The 23,411-nt window shown below is 42.2% G+C and overlaps 1 protein-coding gene across 2 annotated transcripts in view; it reads left to right on the top strand.

Annotated features, from left to right (window-relative positions):
* Nucleotides 1-1,595: 1,595 nt before the first annotated feature.
* mertka (c-mer proto-oncogene tyrosine kinase a) overlaps nt 1,596-23,411 on the top strand; it is a 38,802-nt gene continuing 16,986 nt past the window's right edge. For both annotated transcript variants that reach the window (XM_035801085.2, XM_035801083.2), the window contains exons 1-8: nt 1,596-1,900; nt 6,334-6,517; nt 6,793-6,996; nt 7,253-7,353; nt 7,580-7,753; nt 19,010-19,096; nt 20,151-20,266; nt 22,394-22,583. In XM_035801085.2, the coding sequence (XP_035656978.1) occupies nt 1,816-1,900; nt 6,334-6,517; nt 6,793-6,996; nt 7,253-7,353; nt 7,580-7,753; nt 19,010-19,096; nt 20,151-20,266; nt 22,394-22,583 (1,141 nt within the window). In that variant the 5' untranslated portion in view covers nt 1,596-1,815. The remainder of the gene's footprint in view (nt 1,901-6,333; nt 6,518-6,792; nt 6,997-7,252; nt 7,354-7,579; nt 7,754-19,009; nt 19,097-20,150; nt 20,267-22,393; nt 22,584-23,411) is intronic.

Here is a 23,411-nt window from a genome sequence, read left to right as displayed (position 1 = left end):
ACAATCTCAAATATAAAATATATTTGGATTTGTTCAACACTTTTTTCTATATGTGTTATTTCATTGTTTTTATGTCCTCACCCTATTAATCTACAATGTAGAAAATATATATTTTTTTAAATAAAAAAACATTTCATGAGTAGGTGTGTCTAAACTTTTGACTAGTACTGTATATAGATTCTACAGACCCTACTGAGTACTCACAACCCCACTTTTACATCAGTACAAAGACTAGTTTTCTTTTCTACAGCCCAATATTGTGAATATACAGTAAAAGTCTGAACATTGTATTTTTCAATAGTGGTCTTAAAAAATGTTTTTAAAAACATATTTCTGATTTATTTAATGAATTGCTTCATGCATTTGTTTATAAGCACCATGGCATTGGCCATTGATTACGATTTACAATATTTTGAATAAGTTATCGACATTGAAATGTTTTGAAACTTATATTTTGAAGGTTTCTTCATTACCATACAACATGACTTTGTAACTTGTGCTGCTGGCAGAATAGTACAACAATGTAGTCAGAGAAAGGTATTTTCTGATCGTGGAGTTTAAATAAGTGTTTCCCTTCAAAGAAATGCTCATAAAAAATAGCACTCTAGTGCAGTACAACAGTTTTTTTTTAAAATACTACAACCACCTTACGAAAATTGATAATTTTTAATATTTATTTAAAATATTGTATTATTTAAATATGTGAAGTTTAGTAGGGGGACCATGTCGTACATACTCTGTACATACCTAGCACCCTATGCAATACATTATAATAGACTATACATGGGAAACATTTTGACTTGAAGATAGAAAACTTCTGCCTGTCTCAGCTAAATTCGAATTGAAAATACTCAGCCTGCCTGCCGTCCTGTACCTTTCCCCACGTACCTTGATTACTGACCTCTGCTGACCCTGAGCCTGCCTGCCGTCCTGTACCTTTCCCCACGTACCTTGATTACTGACCTCTGCTGACCCTGAGCCTGCCTGCCGTCCTGTACCTTTCCCCACGTACCTGGATTACTGACCTCTGCTGACCCTGAGCCTGCCTGCCTTCCTGTACCTTTCCCCATGTACCTGGATTACTGACCTCTGCTGACCCTTGCCTGTCCTTGACCTGTCTTTTGCCTGCTCCTTTTGGATGAATAAACTGTTGTTAATTCGATGTTGTCTGCATCTGGGTCTTACCTTGAAACGTGGTAGTTATGGTGTTTTTTCATTCCAACTGACATTCACAGCAACAGTACGTTAATGTATGCATAAATGCATATGTATATAACACAGTCCCCCTCCAAAACTACACATATTTGGTTGGTAGAGACCCTATTGAATATTTTCCATCCCACTTTAGCTGGATCAGGTAGAAATGTTTTCTCTGTACAGACAAATTCTGAACATAACATCTAATTTTTTCATTATTGGTTTAAAAATATATACATGTTATTTGTTTCCATACATTTCTTTTTGGCGTAATAACAGTGGCCATTGATTAAAATTCAATATCTTTTTAATGAGTTATCTACAATGCTTAGCTTTTTTATAATCCGTGCTTTTATTTTGAAGGTTTTGATTTACCTACCATTCCATGTGGCGTCATCGTTTGTGCTGCTACAGTGAAGCACTTATATGGACGAAAACAGCTTGGATTCTAGAGCAAAATAAATGTCTGTGTTATTCAATGATGTTGAGAAATGAGAATGATAACTATTTGTGGTAACGTGTCAGATCGTACGACTTCTAGAAAATAGTTTCATTTTTATTGGAGAGGAGGTGGTAGCGGATAAAATCCTATTGTCTGCGCATTGCACATTCTTTACTATGGCGAAAAAGTCAACTACGATACATCTATGGACTATTTTACTTTCTACCAGTGTTGGCATAATTTGGGGGAATCTGGACAGTGGTAAGTTACAATGTAACAATTTTTGCGGTTTGGAAGACTTTGAACAACTATTTCTGTCAAAAGTGAATTTATTGGATGAAAATCAACTGCTTTTTTTCAAGCAATTCATTATCGATGTTTCGTTGTTTTTCATTTTGAAACTTGAGTTTAATATTTGTTCGATTGTAAATTAATTCCATATAGTGATTTCTTGTGAGAATGTATTTATTTGGTAAAAATGTTGAAACATACATTTACATGTATCCTTAGTGGGGGTTACAAAGGGTCTATAAATGTGGCTCATTTTAAAAGTACTTGTTTATTACCTTAAGATAAGCCCCCAGTACTCAATTGTTTATGTTTTTGTTTTCATTGGACAAAAGTAAAGTTGTTATCATCAAATACCTTGAACACTTCAAATAGGCCTATATAAATCCAATGCTATATGCATGTGGAAATCCCATGGGATCCATTTGTTTATGTTTTTGTAGGGGCCCCTGAACACTCTCTTACATTATCCTACAGAGTGTAACTTTAATCCCAACCTACAGTATATGCTTGTCGGGCTTTTATAAAGCCAAATCTAGGTGGTACTGATTAAAAATAGCCTGGAAGGATTCTACGTTTGACCAATAACTTGGAATGCACAAACCTGTCGGGCAGCCCCACACTCCGATGTGCCGTTTTTGTTTCAATGCAGTGTAGTGTTTTGATGTATTGTTAAGGGTTTCGCTGATCAGTGATGTCTGCTTGACTCTTTTAGGGACCTATGGTAAGGACAAACGTTCAGTGCTGAATAGATTAATCCCTCTTTTATCCCCCTCCTCTCATGTTTAAAACCAGCAGGCTCCAGACCTCGTAGGGTAAGAGTTGAGTACCCCTGAGTTATAGGATGATAAATCCTGTATACGAGAGTTTTGGTGCAGGTACAGCCAACTAGCGCTAGCTAACGTTGACCACCTAGCAAAAACATTTATTTGTTTATTTTATTTTTACAAATCGATTCTCGGAGTCACAGTATCGATATAAAAACTACACAAATAATATTGCGATGCTCTACTGTATCGATGTTCACACGCTTCTCTGGGTTTGTGTAAAGTATGTAGCCTACGACACCGTGTGAAGAGGAGAAGTAAGAGAACAGGTTTGGCCTTTGGACTCTGGCATCACTAACAAAGTGGATCATTGCTTCCAGGGAGGCAAAACAGTTTGCTTCCTCTGATAACAGATTATTTTACCTCTGAACTGCTGGTATTCCCCCCTTCCTCTCTGTCCCAGTGAAAGTTGGTGTCAGTTCCCTTACAAACAAGTGTATGAGCTTACATTTATTTCACTATTGAAACCATATTTTCACATGTATATATTTAGAGAACCATATTTTCAAATGTATACATTTAGAGTTCACATGTTAACACCACCTTTTCACATGTGAGGAAATTGCCGTTTCACATGTTAAAAACATTCACATGTGAAAATCTCAGTTCACATGTAGAATTGCAAGTTCATTAGCAGTTTCGAAATCTGGGGTTGAAATAATGTTATTCTCCTCACATGTGAAAAGATGTTTCCACAGGTGGAATTAGGACAGTGGTGGAAAAAGTAACCAATTGTCATACTTGAGTAAAAGTAAAGATACCTTAATAGAAAATGACTCAAGTAAAATACTACTTGAGTAAAAGTATAAAAGTATTTGGTTTTAAATATACTTAAGTATCAAAAGTAAAAGTATACATCATTTCTAATTCCTTATATAAAGTAAAACAGACAGCACCATTTCCTTGTTTTTTAGCCAGGGGAACACTCCAACACTCAGACATCATTTACAGATAGCCAGGGGAACACTCCAACACTCAGGCATCATTTACAGATAGCCAGGGAACACTCCAACACTCAGACATCATTTACAGATAGCCAGGGGAACACTCCAACACTCAGACATCATTTACAGATAGCCAGGGGAACACTCCAACACTCAGACATCATTTACAGGTAGCCAGGGGAACACTCCAACACATAATTTACAGACATCATTTTTACAGATAGCCAGGGGCACACTCCCAACACTCAGCATCATTTACAGATAGCCAGGGGAACACTCCAACACTCAGATATCATTTACAGATAGCCAGGGGCACACACTCAGACAATTTACACCAGGGGAACACTCAACACTCAGACATCATTTACAGATAGGGAACACAACACTCAGGGTAACACTCCAACACATCATTTACAGCCATCATTTACAGATAGCCAAGGGAACACTCCAACACTCAGACATCATTTACAGATAGCCAGGGGAACACTCCAACACTCAGACATCATTTACAAACAAAGCATGTGTGTTTAGTGAGTCCGCTAGATCAGAGGCAGTAGGGATGAACAGGGATGTTCTCTTGATAAGTCTGTGAATTTGACCATTTTCTTGTCCTGCTAAGTATTCAAAATGTAATGAGTACTTTTGGTTGTCAGGGAAAATATATGGAGTAAAAAGTACATTATTTTCTTTAGGAATGTAGTGGAGTAAAAGTTGTCAAAAATATCAATAGTAAAGTAATGTAAGGATACCCCAAAAAACGACTTAAGTAATTTATTAAAGTATTTTTACTTAAGTACTTTACACCACTGAATTAGGGTGACCACATCTAAAAAGCCCAAATGCGGGACAAGGGAACCATTTTGTGTGACATTCACTGAACAGTGTACAGAATAATTTTTGGGGTGGGCAGGTTAATGGATGACCTTCAAATGGCGACATAGTTCTGCTGTATGAAGGTCACTTCCTGTTAAAGGGGCAATCCTCAGTTGTAAACATTCAATTTTGGACTTGTAAATTAATGATATGTACCCATAGATTTTTTAAAGAATATAATGTATAATGTAAATGCATGAGTATATCCCATCAGAAGCCAAAATATAAGCTTGTTTTACTCCAATGTTTAAAGTAAATGTAAAAAGTTCACTGTATAGCCTAAAAGCATGTCCTTGCATCCATAGCGTGGAGTGGTTGAGAGTGGTTGCATTTCTCTACCCCCATCCCTCAGCTTTTTACTGAAACTGTGGTGGGGAGAACACTTTGATTGCCGCTTTAAACACCTTTAAAGAGTAATAGTGATATTATATGGAGAAATCCTCCAGTGAGGGAGTTACTTTTGTGCCAATATTAACAAGTAAAACATCTAAAGTCGAGAACTTAATTCTTAGCATTGCAAACAAACAGACTGATCTTGAAAGCAAAACATAAACCCAAAAGTATGGATAGCCAAACCAAATATTGCATGGAAATCATTTCAAAATGTGAGAACAAATTAATTGTAAATAGATGCAAAAAAATTGTTTTCAGTGATTTTTCTTTAATGATAATGCGATTAAATAAAACACCTCCCTCTTTCCTGCAATTTTCTCTATCTTTGGTTATGTTACCCTGGCCGTTGCTGCCTTTTTTCCCCAGTTACATGTTTTGGCACACTCATTCTAGCGACATAGCTACTGCTGGTTTGCCTCAGAAGCTAAGCAGGGTTGGTCCTGGTTGGTCCCTGGATGGGAAACCAGATGTAACTGGAAGTGGTGAAAATTAACATGTAAAAAAAAATGTCACATGAGCAAAAAACAAATTCGCCAGGAAAAGTACATGTGAAACTTCACACGTGTCTGAAAACCACGTCTCTGACTTGTGTGAAAATCTCAACTAACAAACATATATATATTTTTTAACATGAACATTTTCACGTGATTTGTTCACACGTCTGAAAACAAAAGTTTTTATTTTTCAAGTCATTTTTTTCATGTGATTTTTTTGTGGTTGTGAGGGCTAGCCTGGTCCTTTATCTGTGCTGGTTGTTGAACTGTGACCATCAGAGTTTGCAAGACAGCAACAACATATCTGGGACCAGGCTAAGTGGCCTGTCTTGATATTTTATAAGGATATTGCCATACACATATTTGCTTCGTCCCATATCTATTTTTTACTGTTTAGGCAAGACTGTACCAACAGATCTGGAATCAGGCTATATGAATATGACTGAAATTACTGAAATACTCCAGATATTTGGGAGATTCCTCTGCTTACATTGTATGGTTCCTCCCTTAGCACAGGGAGAGGGAGAAACAAATGCAGAGTGGTATTGAATATCAAATGAGCTGTTCCACCCCCTCCTATACAATCTCAATACAGTTTGTTTCCATTGAGTTAGGCTAATCGTGGTGGCTTGAATTATTTGAGTAGTTCTAACTCTGAGGGCAAAATACTAAATGTAGGGAACTGAAATGTTAGTTTCAATTGCAGATTATTCTCCAATCCCCCTGTGGCGTTATTTTGTGTTTTTTGTTGTTGTTGTGAGAAATACAGTATATAAAGTTATTGACTATTGATCTAAGGTAGGAAACATGACAGAGATGGTCTATAATATTGTATCAGGCTTTGGAAATGACCGTCCCTTCCTGCTCACATACAGCTGAGCATCATGGGAGTCCCTATGTTTACCATGTCTCTGGAGGACGTGGCCGTGGCGGGGTCTCCCCCCACATGCCAGGACGTCAGGGTCGGTCCTCCCAGCCCACTGTATCCCCCGAGACCCTCATCGTACCAGCCCATGCCCCGAGGGTCCACCTCAGCCAGGACGACATCAGGAAGCTGAGGTTACTATCTATTAATCACTTGTTTGTATTGTTGTTGTTGTAACTTTTGTCTTGTTGTCTTTTTTTATTATCATGAGGTAGATGTTATTTGTTTTACCATTCTGAACCCCTTTGGGAATAAGTATTTGTATTAATCAATACGTGAGCTATCCTCTGAGGTTTAAATCACATCTTACTGATGTGATTTCATTTGCAACCGTAAAATTCAACAACATTTAACTCAACTCAACTTCCATTTCATTCAACTCAATTCTATTCTATTTGATTCCATCCAGGTTCAAGTCTACGGTGGGTTCGGTGCACCTATCCGAGGGCCACGAGGCAAAGTTCAACTGCTCCATCGACATCCCTGACGCCAACCTGGACCTCACCGTGCTGTGGTGGAAGAACAACATGGAGCTGGCTGAAAACCTGCAAGTGGTCATCAACGAACTACAGACTGTCACACACGGGGTCATGACCCTGCTGTCCACCGTCAGGTAAATGTGATGGGAGGACTTGGGTGTGAGCAGGAGACATTCATGGCAGACACAGCATGTGAAGAAAAGAGCATTTGGATACTTAGATCCTTGCAATTTTTTGCAATTAAAATGCCAATCTTCCGGTCACAGTCGACCTTCGTCAGAGCATAGAAACACAAACACAAAGTGACACAGAGAGTGCAATCAGTATTATAAATCAGGTGGTTCTGAAATGTCTGGATTGCTAAATTTCTCCACTACTTGTGTGTTTCAGCATAACTCATGTCCAGAGAGCTGACTCTGGGGACTACCGCTGTAGACTGAGAGTCAGTGACATAGAGATAGAGTCCCAGCCTATCATTATCCAGGTCGAAGGTAGGTCCCAACATCATACGAGTGCTTCAAATGGATGACAAGGGTTTCCATGACTGGTTCTTATATACTGTGTCTTTTAGGTGACCAGTTTGAGCAAGACGAGGCGTAGAATCACTGATCTTGATCATAATAAGTAGATATTTGCAATGTAAGGTGATTCTGCACAGCCTGACTGCAATGTAGTCGATCTCAAACATGTACTCTGTTTGTCTGTGTGTGTTTTTAGGTCTACCAACATTCACCAGACAGCCTGATGACAGGAACGTAACTCGTAACAGCCCCTTTAACCTGTCGTGTGAAGCGGTGGGTCCCCCGAATCCTATCAGGATCCACTGGCTACGCAACGGAGTGCGTGTGATAGGGTACATTACCTCCTCCCCCAGCAACTACACTGTACCAGGTGAGAGAGACACATACATGCACGCACACACACACACACGCGAGCACATGCAAAGGCTCATGCACAGATGAGCACACGCACGCGCGTATACATGCACACACACACACACACACACATATGCACATACATGCACATATGCACATACACACACATGCACACATACACACACACACATATGCACCTACACACATGCACATATCCACGAACATGCACATACAATCTCTTGCTTTCATATGAAGTATTGAACTGGCTGCCAATACTATCTCAGTACCTCTTTCTGGGTTTCACAAAGAGTCTGGAGGTGTATTGGATTGTTCTATTGCTCCATCATCTTAGATTGGATCCCAAATGGCACCCTATTCCCTATCAAGTGCACTACCTTTGACCAGAGCCTCTGGGCTAAAGTGGTGCACTACATAGGGAATATGGTGCCATTTTGGAGATACGCTTAGCCTCTCTCCTAAGGCCTAGAAAAACCTCTTAAAATAAGAAAAGTGGAATTCCACACTGGGCTTTGCCCATTTTGCTAAACTTTGAATTCAGGTCATTGGCTAATACACAGACGTAGATTGAATAGGGATCTTAGCGGCTCACCTGAATCTTTCCTTTATAACACCACAAATGTACTGTAGGTCATGTTGTATTTTGCAATGTTGAGTTGGGTTTTCTGGCATACAAAATCTCCTAGGTCCTAAAGAAAATGTGTGCATAGGTCTCTTAAGGGAAATGTTTTGTTCTGTGTGCATATTATTACGATCTTTAAAAATCCCCTTATCTGAATTAAATTACCTTGTTATTTCATTAAAATTAATTGTTTCATGTAAGAGAGAGAGAGTGACCGGAATGGTGAGAGAGAGAGAGAGAGAGAGAGAGAGAGAGAGAGAGAGAGAGAGAGAGAGAGAGAGAGAGAGAGAGACCGGGATAAAGAGATAGAGACCGAGAGAGAGAGAGAGAGACCAGGATACAGAGATAGAGACCGAGAGAGAGAGAGAGAGAGAGAGAGAGAGAGAGAGGAGAGGAGAGAGAGAGACCAGGATAAAGAGATAGAGACCGAGAGAGAGAGAGAGAGAGAGAGGAGAGGAGAGGAGAGAGAGAGACCAGGATAAAGAGATAGAGACCGAGAGAGAGAGAGAGAGAGAGAGAGAGAGAGAGAGAGAGAGAGACCTGGATAAAGAGATAGAGACCGAGAGAGAGAGAGAGAGAGAGAGAGAGAGAGAGAGAGAGAGAGAGACCGGGATAAAGAGATAGAGACCAAGAGAGAGAGAGATAGAGAGCGATAAAGAGAAAGTAAGACTGAGATAGAGAGAGGAAGTAAGACCAAAAGAGAGTATGAGGACCAAGAAGAACTTGTGTCGTGGTTTATGGAGGGAATACAGTTTCCTCATATCGCTGAATGTCCAGGCAGTCTTTTGGTTAGTTATTCATAAGCGATGGTAAAGGACATTCGTGTCAGTGTTTGTGTATTTATCAGTGTAAAATGTGCAGAGCTGTGTCCTACTCAGCTGTAGCAGAGATGTGTTGGAGGTCTGAATACTGTGATGTCAGTCTATCTACAGTCTCAGCATCTGTCTCTCCCTTTCTCTCTTTCCCTCCATCCATTTCTCTCTCCCGCTTCACTCCATTTTCCTCTGTCTTTTTGTCTCTCACTGTGTGTCTCTTACAGTCTGTCTCGTCTCTCTCTCTCTCTGCCCTATCCCACTTTCTCTCTTTCTGTCCTGCTACCACAGAGAGATGTATCACCATGTTCACTGTAACTGTGGTCCCCCTGGGTTACAGTGCTGAATAGCTAACCACTTCCAACTGGACTCCCTCATTTTTAAATGTTTTTATTTTTATTTTTATTTTTTAATTGTACCTTTATTTAACCAGGTAGGCTAGTTGAGAACAAGTTCTCATTTGCAACTGCGACCTGGCCAAGATAAAGCATAGCAGTATGAACAGCCAACAACACAGAGTCATGAGTAAACAATAAACAAGTCAATAACATAGTAGGGAAAAAAAATCTATATACATTGTGTGCAAAAGGCACGAGGAGGTAGGCAATAAATAGGCCATAGGAGTGAATAATTACAATTGATCAGATTAACACTGGAGTGATAAATGATCAGATGAACATGTGCAGGTAGAGATACTGGTGGGCAAAAAAAGCATTAAAGTAAATAAAATATAAACAGTATGGGGATGAGGTAGATAGATTTGGTGGGCTATATACCGATGGACTATGTACAGCTGAAGCAATCGGTTCGCTGCTCAGATAGCAGATGTTTAAAGTTGGTGAGGGAGATAAAAGTCTCTAACTTCAGAGATTTTTGCAATTCGTTCCACTCATGCTTTAACAATCTGTCTGTCTGTCCGTCCGTCTGTCTGTCTGTCTGTCTGTAGAATTACTGGGTGTTATTTTCTATGAAGGGATCTTTACTTTTACTCAAGTATGACAGTTGGGTACTTTTCCCACCACTGGTCAGGACTGAGTAGGGCTACAACATTTTGGCCTGGAGATTTGCTAAATGAGTTATAATTTGAATCCTGGACTGACAGAGTGGGGACTGCACCTTTGAAACGCTCCAAAACACCTAAAGGGGCCTTAATGATTCATTAGTAATACATATCTTGAAGCTGAGCAGTGTTTTGAGCATAAAACTTGAAGTTACCTGCCTCCATTAGGTTCTCCCACAGACAAACAAACACCTGTCTTCAATGTGAAAACATAACATTGGCTCTATTGGCTCAATTTACAGCAGTTAATTTACTTGGTGACCTGGGGCCAAGCATTCCTTATTTTTTATTTATTTTTTTTATTTTTTTTTGGGGGGGGGGGGTAGATCAGCTTTAATATAGCATATAGATTGTGGGTTCTATCAAATTGTTTGGTGGGAACATTGTTTCCAATCCCCCATATTTAATTGTATTTTATCCTTACATATATTTTCCATTGAATTTATGAATCTAGGGCCTCCCGAGTGGTGCAGTGCATCACAGTGCTAGCTGTGCCCCCAGAGATCCTGGTTTGAGTCCAAGCTCTGTCTCAGTTGGCCGCGACCGGGAGACCTGTGGGGTGGCTCACAATTGTCCCAGCGTTGTCTGGGTTAGGGGAGGGTTTGGCTGGCAGGGATGTTCTTCTCAAAGGTTAAGTGGGCATTGTGTCAAGAAGCAGTGCGGCTCGGATGTGTTATGTTTCGGAGGATGCACGGCTCTCAACCTTCGCCTCTCCCGAGTCCGTACGGGAGTTGCAGCGATGGGACAAGACTGTAACTACCGATTGGATACCATGAAAAAGGGATTAAAATAATTCATGAATCTTTTGAGCACTGTGGTTTGATTTGGGTCCGGTACTGTTTAGTTTATATATATATATAATTTTCCCCTTGGTAGTGTTATCAAAAAGCACTGCATTGATTTTCACTGCTACGCACACGATACACAACTTTACATTTATGTCACCAGTAGTCCAAACACAGTGGTGAGTTGTAGAGCCTTTAGTAGTCCAGACACAGTGGTGAGTTGTAGAGCCTGTAGTAGTCCAGACACAGTGGTGAGTTGTAGAGCCTGGAGTAGTCCAGACACAGTGGTGAGTTGTAGAGCCTTTAGTTGTCCAGACACAGTGGTGAGTTGTAGAGCCTTTAGTAGTCCAGACACAGTGGTGAGTTGTAGAGCCTTTAGTTGTCCAGACACAGTGGTGAGTTGTGGAGCCTGTAGTAGTCCAGACACAGTGGTGAGTTGTAGAGCATTTAGTTGTCCAGACACAGTGGTGAGTTGTAGAGCCTGTAGTAGTCCAGACACAGTGGTGAGTTGTAGAGCCTTTAGTAGTCCAGACACAGTGGTGAGTTGTAGAGCCTTTAGTAGTCCAGACACAGTGGTGAGTTGTAGAGCCTTTAGTAGTCCAGACACAGTGGTGAGTTGTAGAGCCTTTAGTTGTCCAGACACAGTGGTGAGTTGTAGAGCCTGTAGTAGTCCAGACACAGTGGTGAGTTGTAGAGCCTTTAGTAGTCCAGACACAGTGGTGAGTTGTAGAGCCTTTAGTAGTCCAGGCAGTGGTGAGTTGTAGAGCCTTTAGTAGTCCAGACACAGTGGTGAGTTGTAGAGCCTTTAGTAGTCCAGACACAGTGGTGAGTTGTAGAGCCTTTAGTAGTCCAGACACAGTGGTGAGTTGTAGAGCCTTTAGTAGTCCAGACACAGTGGTGAGTTGTAGAGCCTTTAGTAGTCCAGACACAGTGGTGAGTTGTAGAGCCTTTAGTAGTCCAGACACAGTGGTGAGTTGTAGAGCCTTTAGTAGTCCAGACACAGTGGTGAGTTGTAGAGCCTTTAGTAGTCCAGGCAGTGGTGAGTTGTAGAGCCTTTAGTAGTCCAGACACAGTGGTGAGTTGTAGAGCCTTTAGTAGTCCAGACACAGTGGTGAGTTGTAGAGCCTTTAGTAGTCCAGACACAGTGGTGAGTTGTAGAGCCTTTAGTAGTCCAGACACAGTGGTGAGTTGTAGAGCCTTTAGTAGTCCAGACACAGTGGTGAGTTGTAGAGCCTTTAGTAGTCCAGACACAGTGGTGAGTTGTAGAGCCTTTAGTAGTCCAGACACAGTGGTGAGTTGTAGATCCTGTAGTAGTCCAGACACAGTGGTGAGTTATGGAGCCTGTAGTAGTCCAGACACAGTGGTGAGTGGTAGAGCCTTTAGTTGTCCAGACACAGTGGTGAGTTGTAGAGCCTGTAGTAGTCCAGACACAGTGGTGAATTGTAGAGCTACTGGTTGGGAGGTGAAGGGTGGAGGGTTAGAGGCCAAAATTGTGTTTTAATCCAGCATGTGCTGTGGCTGTGTGTGTGTGTGTGTGTGTGTGTGTGTGTGTGTGTGTGTGTGTGTGTGTGTGTGTGTGTGTGTGTGTGTGTGTGTGTGTGTGTGTGTGTGTGTGTGTGTGTGTGTGTGTGTGTGTGTGTGTGTGTGGGTGCGTGCGTGCGTGCGTGTGTGTGTGTATGATGGGGTTGTAGGGAAGATGGACAGATCGGGGGATGGCTCCCTGGACAAAGGCCTTATTCACGGGATGGCCCACCACCCCCGCTCTGCTTTACAGGGAGGGACTGGAAAGGGGAGCTGGCTGGGGACTGCCTGGCTGCAGGCTGGCAGGGTTGACTGACATCCATATCTCTGGATGTTACGGGTAGCCTTTCCTCCCACTAACACTGAGCAGTTTCCTTCCCTTTTCTGACTCGATTCTGATTGGGCCTGTTCAGCTTTTGTTACTGGGGTGGTAGCCTACTGTTGTTACAGGTAGCCTTTGCTCCCTCAAATTCTGACCATTTTCCTTTCTGTATATTAAAGTCCAGTTAGCCACTGTTCTCTCCCAGAAAAATACATGTTACATAATGATTTACAAACCTAGTCTCCAGAGGCACAGTACAGGGTCAGACCATGACCACATTACATTCCCACAATCTCCTCAGAGCACAAAGGGAACAAATGTGTTACAGTGTATTCAAAGATTTTAGATTCTACTTTAGTTGAAAATGGAAAAAGACATTGGGGCAGAGGTGTGTGTCCGCAAGTGTACTCCTTTTGACTACAGCCCAATTGAACCTGGTCAAAAGTAGTGCACTGCACTATATAGAGAATATAATGCCATTTGGGACGCATACTGGGTTATATGAGGTTCAGCAGTGAAAGTCTGGTAGAATGGAACCATAGAAATAGAATGGAACCTGGCCAAACCTGATAATTACACACTGTTTGTTGGACTTGGAACCGCAATGCAATACTTCCAGGGCTAGTTACAGAGAGATCATACATTTGGCTCACTGGTTATAGAGAGATCATACATCTAGGCTTGATTGAGGTTGCCTGACCTAATCAAACCAATAGAATAGTCGCAAAAGTGCAAATCCCTGGCCATTTGGCACTCTAGGCAGACTAAAGCAAATGCTAAAAGTATTTGAGAGATTTTAAATAGTATTTCAACCCAGTTTCAGGTCACTCCACCCACTCACTCTCTCTATGCATTTACTGTAATCCACTAAACCAGTTTCAATGTTGTGAGCCTTTTAGTTGGAATGGTCACTTGCAAGTCTCAAGAGATTCCGTTTTGGGCTGCAAGAGTTGTCTAGGACAGCCACCAATAAATGGTGTTGGTGTGAAGAGCAAGTGTCTGACCTTTGCTTTGTGTGTTGTCTTTTTATTTAGACTCTGTAGTACTCATTGAATGATCTGTGAATTGGAAGGCCCTCTGAAAGATGCTGTTAACATGGCACCCGATTCCCTTTATTGTGAATTACTTTTGACCAGGGACATAGAACTCTGGTCAACTTTAATGCACTATATAGAAAGGGAAGCTGGACGCAGTCATTGGCTGTTATTTACTAGATTTGGCTCTTTTCGCTGTTGCCTGAAATAGACAAACCTTGGTTTGCCAAAAAAAGGCATTCCTGCTCTATAAAACCAGTATCATAAACTGAGTAACTCTCTCTCTCTTACTTTCTCTCTCTCGCTTTCAATCTCTCTTTCACTCTTGTGATCTCTCTTTATTTCTCTCTTTCTTTCTCTTTCGCTCTCTCTCTCTTTCACTCTCTCGCTCGCTCTCCCTCTTTTTACTCTCTGTCTTTATCTCTCTCTCTCTCTACCTCTCTCTCCCTCTCCCTCTCTGTGACCATTCACTGGCTTCTCTACAGCCTATCTTAGTTTGTTATGGGAGGTTAGTTTATTTGTCTGTTTGAAGAACTTCAACCCTGCTGGAAGTATTCAGTAACTCTGAGTGAAAATGAGAGAGATCATGAGACTTTGAGAGATGTCAAAACTTTGATCATAGTTTTACCAAAGCGTAAGGTTTTAGTTTATGAAGGATTTATAGGTATTTATATTAGAGGTCGACCGATTAATCGGAATGGCAGATTAATTAGGGCCGATTTCAAGTTTTCATAACAATCGGAAATCTATATTTTTGGGCGCCGATTTCCGATTATAAAAAATAAAATAAAAATGTATTTAACTAGGTAGCCTGCCTGTTACGCGAATGCAGTAGAAGCCAAGGTAAATTGCTAGTGTAACGGATGTGAAATAGCTAACTAGTTAGCAGTGGTGCGCGCTAAATAGCGTTTCAATCGGTGACGTCACTTGCTCTGAGACCTTGAAGTAGTGGTTCCCCTTGCTCTGCAAGGGCCGCGGCTTTTGTGGAGCGATGGGTAACGATGCTTCGTGGGTGCAATGTAACAAGAATATTTAGACTTAGGGATGCCACCCATTAGATACGGAACCGTTCTGTATTTTATTTCACTTAAATAATAAATGTTTTGTTTTCGAAATGATAGTTTCCGGATTCGATCATATTAATGACCAAAGGCTCGTATTTCTGTGTGTTATTATGTTATAATTAAGTCTGATTTGATAGAGCAGTCTGACTGAGCAGCAGCAGGCCTGTAATCATTCATTCAAACAGCACTTTCGTGCATTTTGCCAGCAGGCACAGCGCTGTTTATGACTTCAAGCCTATCAGCCTAATGGCTAGCCAGTTAGCTGGGTGTGCGCTAATACTGTTTCAAACGTCACTCGCTTTTAGATTTGGAGTAATTATTCCCCTTGCGCTGCAAAGGCTACGGCTTTTGTGGAGCGATGGGTAACGATGCTTCGAGTGTGGCTCTTGTCGATGTGTTCCTGGTTCGAGCCCAGGTAGGGGCAAGGAGGGGGATGGAAGCTATACTGTTACACTGGCAATACTATAGTGCCTATAAGAACATCCAATAGTCAAAGGTATATGAAATACAAATGGTATAGAGAGAAATAGTCCTATAAATACTATATTAGCTACAACCCAAAACCTCTTACCTTGGAATATTGAAGTCTCATGTTAAAAGGAAACACCAACTTTCATATGTTCTCATGTTCTGAGCAAGGAACTTAAACGTTAGCTTTTTTACATGGCACATATTTTACATGGCACATATTACTTTCTTCTCCAACACTTTGTTTTGGCATTATTTAAACCAAATTGAACATGTTTCATTATTTATTTGAGGCTAAATTGATTTTATTGATGTTTTATATTAAGTTAAAATAAGTGTTAATTCAGTATTGTTGTAATTGTCATTATTACAAATTAAAAATTAAAAATTTTAAAAATCGGCTGATTTAGCGTCCCTCTTAGCGTCCCCTGAGACGTCTGCGTCCCACCCAGCTATCTGGAAATGCAAATGCGCTACGCCAAATGCTAATAGCACTCGTTAAAACTCAAACGTTCATTAAAACACACATGCAGGGTACTGAATTAAAGCTACACTCGTTGTGAATCTAGCCAACAAGTCAGATTTTTCAAATGCTTTTCGGCAAAAGCATGAGAAGCTATTATCTGATAGCATGCAACACCCTGAAATACCTGAAGGGGACGTAAACAAAATAATTAGCATAGCCGGCGCTACACAAAACGCAGAAATAAAATATAAAACATTCATTACCTTTGACGAGCTTCTTTGTTGGCACTCTTATATGTCCCATAAACATCACTATTGGGTATTTTTTCGATTAAATCGGTTCATATATACCCAAAATATCCATCTATGAAAAGTGTGTGATCCAGAAAAAAAACACAGTTTTAAAACGCAACGTAATTTTTTTTAATTAAAAAGGTTGATGATAAACTTTCACAAAACACTTCAAAATACTTTTGTAATTCAACTTTAGGCATTAGTAAACGTTAATAATCTATCAAATTGATCACGGGGCGATGTGTATTCAATAGCTCCACGTCTTCAAATCATGGTCGGAAATCTCTCTTCCAAAACATCCTGTCGAAGACCGGATGGAATGGGGTCTCTCTTCTTCGTTAGATCAAGGAACAACTCCCAGGCAATTGCCAAGACTGGCGACATCGTGTGGAAGCTGTAGGACTTGTAATCTCGGCCCCATCTAATTTGCTGTGCCATAGACAATACATGCAACTGGCGCATTGATATTTTTTCCACTTTTTGGTTAACAGTTTTCCTTGGGCTTTTCGACAGAAACACACGTTCTGTTATAGTCACAGCCGTGATTTAATCAGTTTTAGAAACGTCAGAGTGTTTTCTATCCACACATACTAATCATATGCATATACTATATTCCTGGCATGAGTAGCAGGACGCTGAAATGTTGCACGATTTTTAACAGAATGTTCGAAAAAGTAAGGCATAGGCTTAAGAGGTATCGGTACCGGCCTTTTTGGTCCTCCAATAATCGGTATCGGTATCGGCATTGAAAAAAAAAAGTAATAATCGGTCTACCTCTAATTTATATAGACCTTATACTGGACTTAGGAGGTAAGCTTCTGTACTTTTGAAACACTCTTGTTTAAAATGTCAATATTTGACTGCCATGACCACTGAGTGAGAGGCTCCATACCCTGACGAGACTGATGTGGCATTATGTCAGCCACGGTGCTCTTAGAACCTAAAGTGTTCTTTGGCTGTCCCCATAGGAGAAGAACCCTTTTGGAACCCCTTTTTCTATGAATGTACATTACCCATAATACTCTGCACATCATGTTTCTACTCCTCACCAAGACAACAGGCTCATTAGATATTCAGAGGAAAGTAAACAAAACTAGTAAAGGTAAATGTCCTGAAGAAAAATGTGTGTAAAAGTATGTTGTAAGGTGGTGGTAGAAGTTTCAATTGGTAACTAATGTAGAATCACACTGAGGGTACACTACAAAACAGATTCATTAGATATTCAGAAGAATGAAAACAATAACAATCAAGCTGTTTCCAGTTCCAGTCAGCTCTCGTGGGCAGAGCAGGCAGTGAATTGTGGAATGGTTTCTGAGCTTGGAGGCAGAGCAAGCAGTGAATTGTGGAATGGTTTCTGAGCTTGGAGGCAGTGCATTGTGGAATGGTTTCTGAGCTTGGAGGCAGAGCAGGCAGTGCATTGTGGAATGGTTTCTGAGCTTGGAGGCAGAGCAGGCAGTGAATTGTGGAATGGTTTCTGAGCTTGGAGGCAGAGCAGGCAGTGAATTGTGGAATGGTTTCTGAGCTTGGAGGCAGAGCAGGCAGTGAATTGTGGAATGGTTTCTGAGCTTGGAGGCAGAGCAGGCAGTGAATTGTGAAATGGTTTCTGAGCTTGGAGGCAGAGCAGGCAGTGAATTGTGGAATGGTTTCTGAGCTTGGAGGCAGAGCAAGCAGTGAATTGTGGAATGGTTTCTGAGCTTGGAGGCAGAGCAGGCAGTGAATTGTGGAATGGTTTCTGAGCTTGGAGGCAGAGCAGGCAATGAATTGTGGAATGGTTTCTGAGCTTGGAGGCAGAGCAGGCAGTGAATTGTGGAATGGTTTCTGAGCTTGGAGGCAGAGCAGGCAGTGAATTGTGGAATGGTTTCTGAGCTTGGAGGCAGAGCAAGCAGTGCATTGTTGTGGAAAAGGTTTCCAAGCATGAAACACTGGACAGTGTGGAAAAAAACAACAGCACAAAAGGGCATTATTTGGAGCAGGCCTACGCTGGGCAGATGCAGGGTTTAAACACTGCTCCTGTGTGGTGGTAGCCAGGAGAAAGAACCCAGGCATTGAGAGAGACGCCATTGGTCCAGTCGGGACTTTAGTAGATCAGAAGCGGTTGCAAAGTGGAAAGATTCAAAAGTTTAGTGTATTGTTGAGGTACTGCCATTATCTAACCTAACACTAGGCCTATGTTTTGTCAAGGATGATTCAAGGATGATTCAAGGATGACTGTGGTTTACAGCGTTTAATCTCACGCTCACAACAAACCACTCAAACCACTCACGTCAATAATTATCTTTCGACCTACTCAGGACTAAAGCTCTTCCCCCTGTCAAGCTGACACAGCTCTTTTCATGGTCTAACACTTTACCCACTACAGTACATGTAGTCCTGTGTTCTGCTAATGGTAAACTATTATTAGTAACATTCACTTTCAGGCGGTAACAGGAAGGGAATGAAATTAAAAAGTGGCTTTCGTTGGCTTGTATCACATTGTTTGACATGTTCATTTTGCGGCTGACACAATATGACAGTTGGTTTCTGTTTGTGTGGTAGTTGGTAGAGGCATGAACGTTATCAAGACCTTGACTTACTTTCTATTGCATTTCAGTAGTTACTGTACTGTATGCCCATGATAAATACAGTATATTGTTTGTAAAAGTTTCAATTGAAATATTTCATTGGTTGAGTTCACAAAGTTGAACTGAAACATACTTTTATTTGGTTATACACAAAGTTAAACTTTACACTGGAAGCGTTATCATTATAAAACGTTAACAAATTATAAAACGTTAACATGTTCTGCTGTGTTATGTTTTTGTCTGTAGGTGTGGACAAGTACACCCAGTTCAGCTGTGAGGCCCACAACCAGAAAGGTGTCACTACTTCCAGGGAAGCTAACGTCAACATTAAAGGTAATGTGGACTCCAAAGTCTCCTCCCACACTTTGAACTGTTTGAATAAGATAACATGGACAGGGGAGATCATCCTAGATTAGCACTTTGTGAAAATGGGCTTTGATCTTTTTGAGTGCACATTCAGGCTGTCTGAGCAGTAATAGTGCCCTAAATCTCAGTGTGTGGTGCCCAGTAAGGCAGCCACGGTACTTCTTGGTGAGGCAGCCACGGTGCTTCTTGGTGAGGCAGCCACGGTGATTCTTGGTGAGGCAGCCACGGTGCTTCTTGGTGAGGCAGCCACGGTACTTCTTGGTGAGGCAGCCACGGTGATTCTTGGTGAGGCAGCCACGGTGCTTCTTGGTGAGGCAGCCACGGTGATTCTTGGTGAGGCAGCCACGGTGCTTCTTGGTGAGGCAGCCACGGTACTTCTTGGTGAGGCAGCCACGGTGATTCTTGGTGAGGCAGCCACGGTGATTCTTGGTGAGTCAGCCACGGTACTTCTTGGTGAGGCAGCCACGGTGCTTCTTGGTGAGGCAGCCACGGTGCTTCTTTGTGAGGCAGCCACGGTGCTTCTTGGTGAGGCAGCCACGGTGCTTCTTGGTGAGGCAGCCACGATGCTTCTTGGTGAGGCAGCCACGGTGCTTCTTGGTGAGGCAGCCATGGTGCTTCTTGGTGAGGCAGCCACGGTGCTTCTTTGTAAGGCAGCCACGGTGCTTCCTGGTGAGGCAGCCACGGTGCTTCTTGGTGAGGCAGCCACGGTGCTTCTTGGTGAGGCAGCCATGGTGCTTCTTGGTGAGGCAGCCATGGTGCTTCTTGGTGAGGCAGCCACGGTGCTTCTTGGTGAGTCAGCCACGGTACTTCTTGGTGAGTCAGCCACGGTACTTCTTGGTGAGTCAGCCACGGTACTTCTTGGTGAGTCAGCCACGGTGTTAGGTCGCTGCTCTGGTGTTTTTCGGTTTTATTTTGTTAATTTATGGATTGCTGTTTTGGCTGTATTTATTACTGTATGGGGATTATGTGGATTTTATTCCCCTTCTCTCGTGATGATGGATTGTGTTGGGTATGTTTGCAGTGCTTCCAGCTCCTGTCTCTGAGGTCACAGTGATACAACGTGAATCTAACAAACTAGTTCTGAGATGGACCCCTGGACACGATGGATTCTCCCCACTCACTACTTGCCAGATCAGGGTAAGCAAAGCTCCGCACTCTCTGCCTAGATGGTGTATGATGACACAGAGAGACTAGCCTTGCTACCCATCCACATCGCTCCGGCCAAATGCCACGCCCTCTAACCATCAATCAATCCATCAATCAATCAAATGTATTAATTAAAGCCCTTTTTACATCAGCTGATGTCACAAAGTGCTATATAGAAACCCAGCCTAAAACCCCAAACAACAAGCAATGCAGATGTAGAAGCATGGTGGCTAGGAAAAACTCCCTAGAAAGGCAGGAACCTAGGAAGAAGCCGAGAGAGGAACCAGGCTCTGAGGGGTGGCCAGTCCTCTTCTGGCTGTGCCGGGTGGAGATTATAACAGAACATGGCCAAGATGTTCAAATGTTCATAGATGACCAACCGGGTCAAATAATTATAATAATCACAGTGGTTGTAGAGGGTGCAACAGCTTAGCACCTCAGAAGTAAATGTCAGTTGGCTTTTCATAGCCGAGCATTCAGAGTTAGAGACAGCAGGTGCAGTAGAGAGAGAGAGAGTTGAAAACAGCAGGTCCGGGACAAGGTAGCATGTCTGGTGAACAGGTCAGGGTTCCATAGCCGCAGGCAGAACTGTTGCAACTTGAGAAGCAGCACGACCAGGTGGACTGGGGATAGCAAGGAGTCATCAGGCCAAGTAGTCCTGAGGCATGCTCCCAGGGCCAGGAGGGGAGGTAGAGGGAGAGAGAGAGAATTAGAGGGAGCATACTTACATTCACCAGATAAGACAGGAGAAATACTCCAGATATAACAGACTGACCCTAGCCCCAAGACACATAAACCTTTGCAGCGTAAATACTGGAAGCTGAGACAGGAGGGGTTGGGAGACATTGTGGCCCTGTCCGACAATACCCCTGGACAGGGCCAAACAGGCAGGATATAACCACACCCAGTTTTCCAAAGCACAGCCCCCACACCACTAGAGGGATATATTCAACCACCAACTTACCATCCTGAGACAAGGCTGAGTATAGCCCACGAAGATCACCCCTATGTCACATCAGTTAATCAACCCACTCAAGTGATGCACCCCTCCTAGGGATGGGATGGAAGAGCACCAGTAAGCCAGGGACTCAGCCCCTGTAATAGGGTTAGAGGCAGAGAATCCCGGTGGAGAGAGGGGAAGCGGCCAGGCAGAGACAGCAAGGGCGGTTCATTGCTCCAGTGCCTTTCCGTTCACCTTCACATCCCTGGGCCAGAATACACTCAATTATAGGACATACTGAAGAGATGAGTCTTCGGTAAAGACTTAAAGGTTGAGACCGAGTCTGCATCTCTCACATGGATAGGCAGATCATTCCATAAAAATTGAGCTCTATAGGAGAAAGCCCTGCCTCCAGCTGTTTGCTTAGAAATTCAAGGGACAATAAGGAGGCCTGCGTCTTGTGTCCGTAGCGTATGTGTAGGTATGTATGGCAGGACCAAATCAGAGAGATAGGTAGGAGCAAGCCCATGTAATGCTTTGTAGTTTAGCAATAAAATCTAAACATCAGCCATAGCCTTAAGAGGAAGCCAGTGTAGAGAGGCTAGCACTGGAGTAATATGATCAAATTTTGGGGTTCTAGTCAGGATTCTAGCAACCGTATTTAGCACTAACTGAAGTTTATTTAGTGCTTTATCCAAGTAGCTGTAAAGTAGAGCATTGCAGTATTCTAATCTAGAAGTGACAAAGAAATTTATTACCTTTTCTGCATAATTTTTGTACAGAAAGTTTAAGATTTTTGCAATGTTACGAAGATGGAAAAAAGCTCTAACATTTCTTCTCCACTATAAGTCTGGATTTGATCTCCTACCTGATGACTTCTAGAACGTGAACACATTCAAAGCGTTTTGATTGGTCCCAGAAACCGATGGGTTGGGCCAGAGCCTGAACACGTGGATAAAGCACCGTTTCGGAAATATTAATTGGCTTTGATACTCGCTGATGGCTTGTTTGGTACAATGCCCCTCACTTTGACGTCAGCAGAGTCAGCAGTGTGGTTCCGAAACCACTGATATTTTTGCACAAATGTATCTTTTTATTAGAAAATTCTGTCCTGAATGTCTGTCTACAGTAGGCTATATATTTTTCTAACCTATATTTTTCCCTGTGCTCTCTTCAAGGTGAAAGAGGTGAGCCGAAGGAGAGGAGAGGTCAGGCTGGCTAGGATAATCAACACTACAGCTCCTCCGTTCCAGAGTGATGTCCCGGGGTTACAGGCCATGACCTGGTACAACATGAGCGTCTCCTGTAGCAACGAGCTTGGCCATTCACCAGTCAGTACCTGGGTCCAGAGCAACACTACAGAAGGAGGTGGGTAATATCTATGGGCCCGGGTAAAAAGTAGTGCACAATGTAGGGAATAGGGTGCCATTTAGGACACAGACCCATTGTCTTTGAAAAGGTGCTGGACATCAATACATTTTCAATACAAGGTGAAAATAGACTCTGTACACTGAAGTCTACGCTCCCATGTGAATTATTGGTGACAATGTTTCAACCACATCATGATCCGCTATACCGCAGCAAGGCCATGGGTCAGTTTGGAGATTTCGGTCGTGTTTTCATGCATAGATCGCAGGAGCAGCCTGTCCAGGTCCTTGCCTTCTTAAGACTGCATACATCATACGCACTTGCCTGTATTGAATTCTGTAGATCCTGTGTTAGGTCCTGCCTCTGTATAAGATGCATGGCTGTGTGTCGTGTTATTGTATCCTGGGGGGATCCAAATTGAATTGTTACATTTCACAGTTGTTTCACTTCACGAAAGAGAGCAATTCAGTTTGGATCCGGGCTAGTTTTCTTGTCCCCTCGTCCCATCAAGTATTCAGAAATCAGTTTAATTTCATTGATCAGAAATCGTTAGAAGTACAGTACATATTATATTTTGCATGACAGGGGGTTCCCTAGTGAAATGTGCATCTCATCCAGAATATGTCAGATATTATCTTTGCATATCTTCCTGAGAGGCCACATAGGAAGCAAAAGCAGGAGTGGTCTCATGGAGAAAGCATGCAGTTCATAGCGTACGGGTGTGGCTGCTTCCGACTTCCTCTCTAAACTCAAGCCGCTGTTGGGGATATTTTAGTCTGCAGATCTGACAGAAATCTTTCCATGCCGTAGGAAACATCAGAAGTGGTT

This window comes from Oncorhynchus keta, chromosome 24 (assembly GCF_023373465.1).
Source record: "Oncorhynchus keta strain PuntledgeMale-10-30-2019 chromosome 24, Oket_V2, whole genome shotgun sequence".
NCBI lineage: Eukaryota > Metazoa > Chordata > Actinopteri > Salmoniformes > Salmonidae > Oncorhynchus > Oncorhynchus keta.
This window is presented reverse-complemented; position numbering and strand designations above follow the sequence as displayed.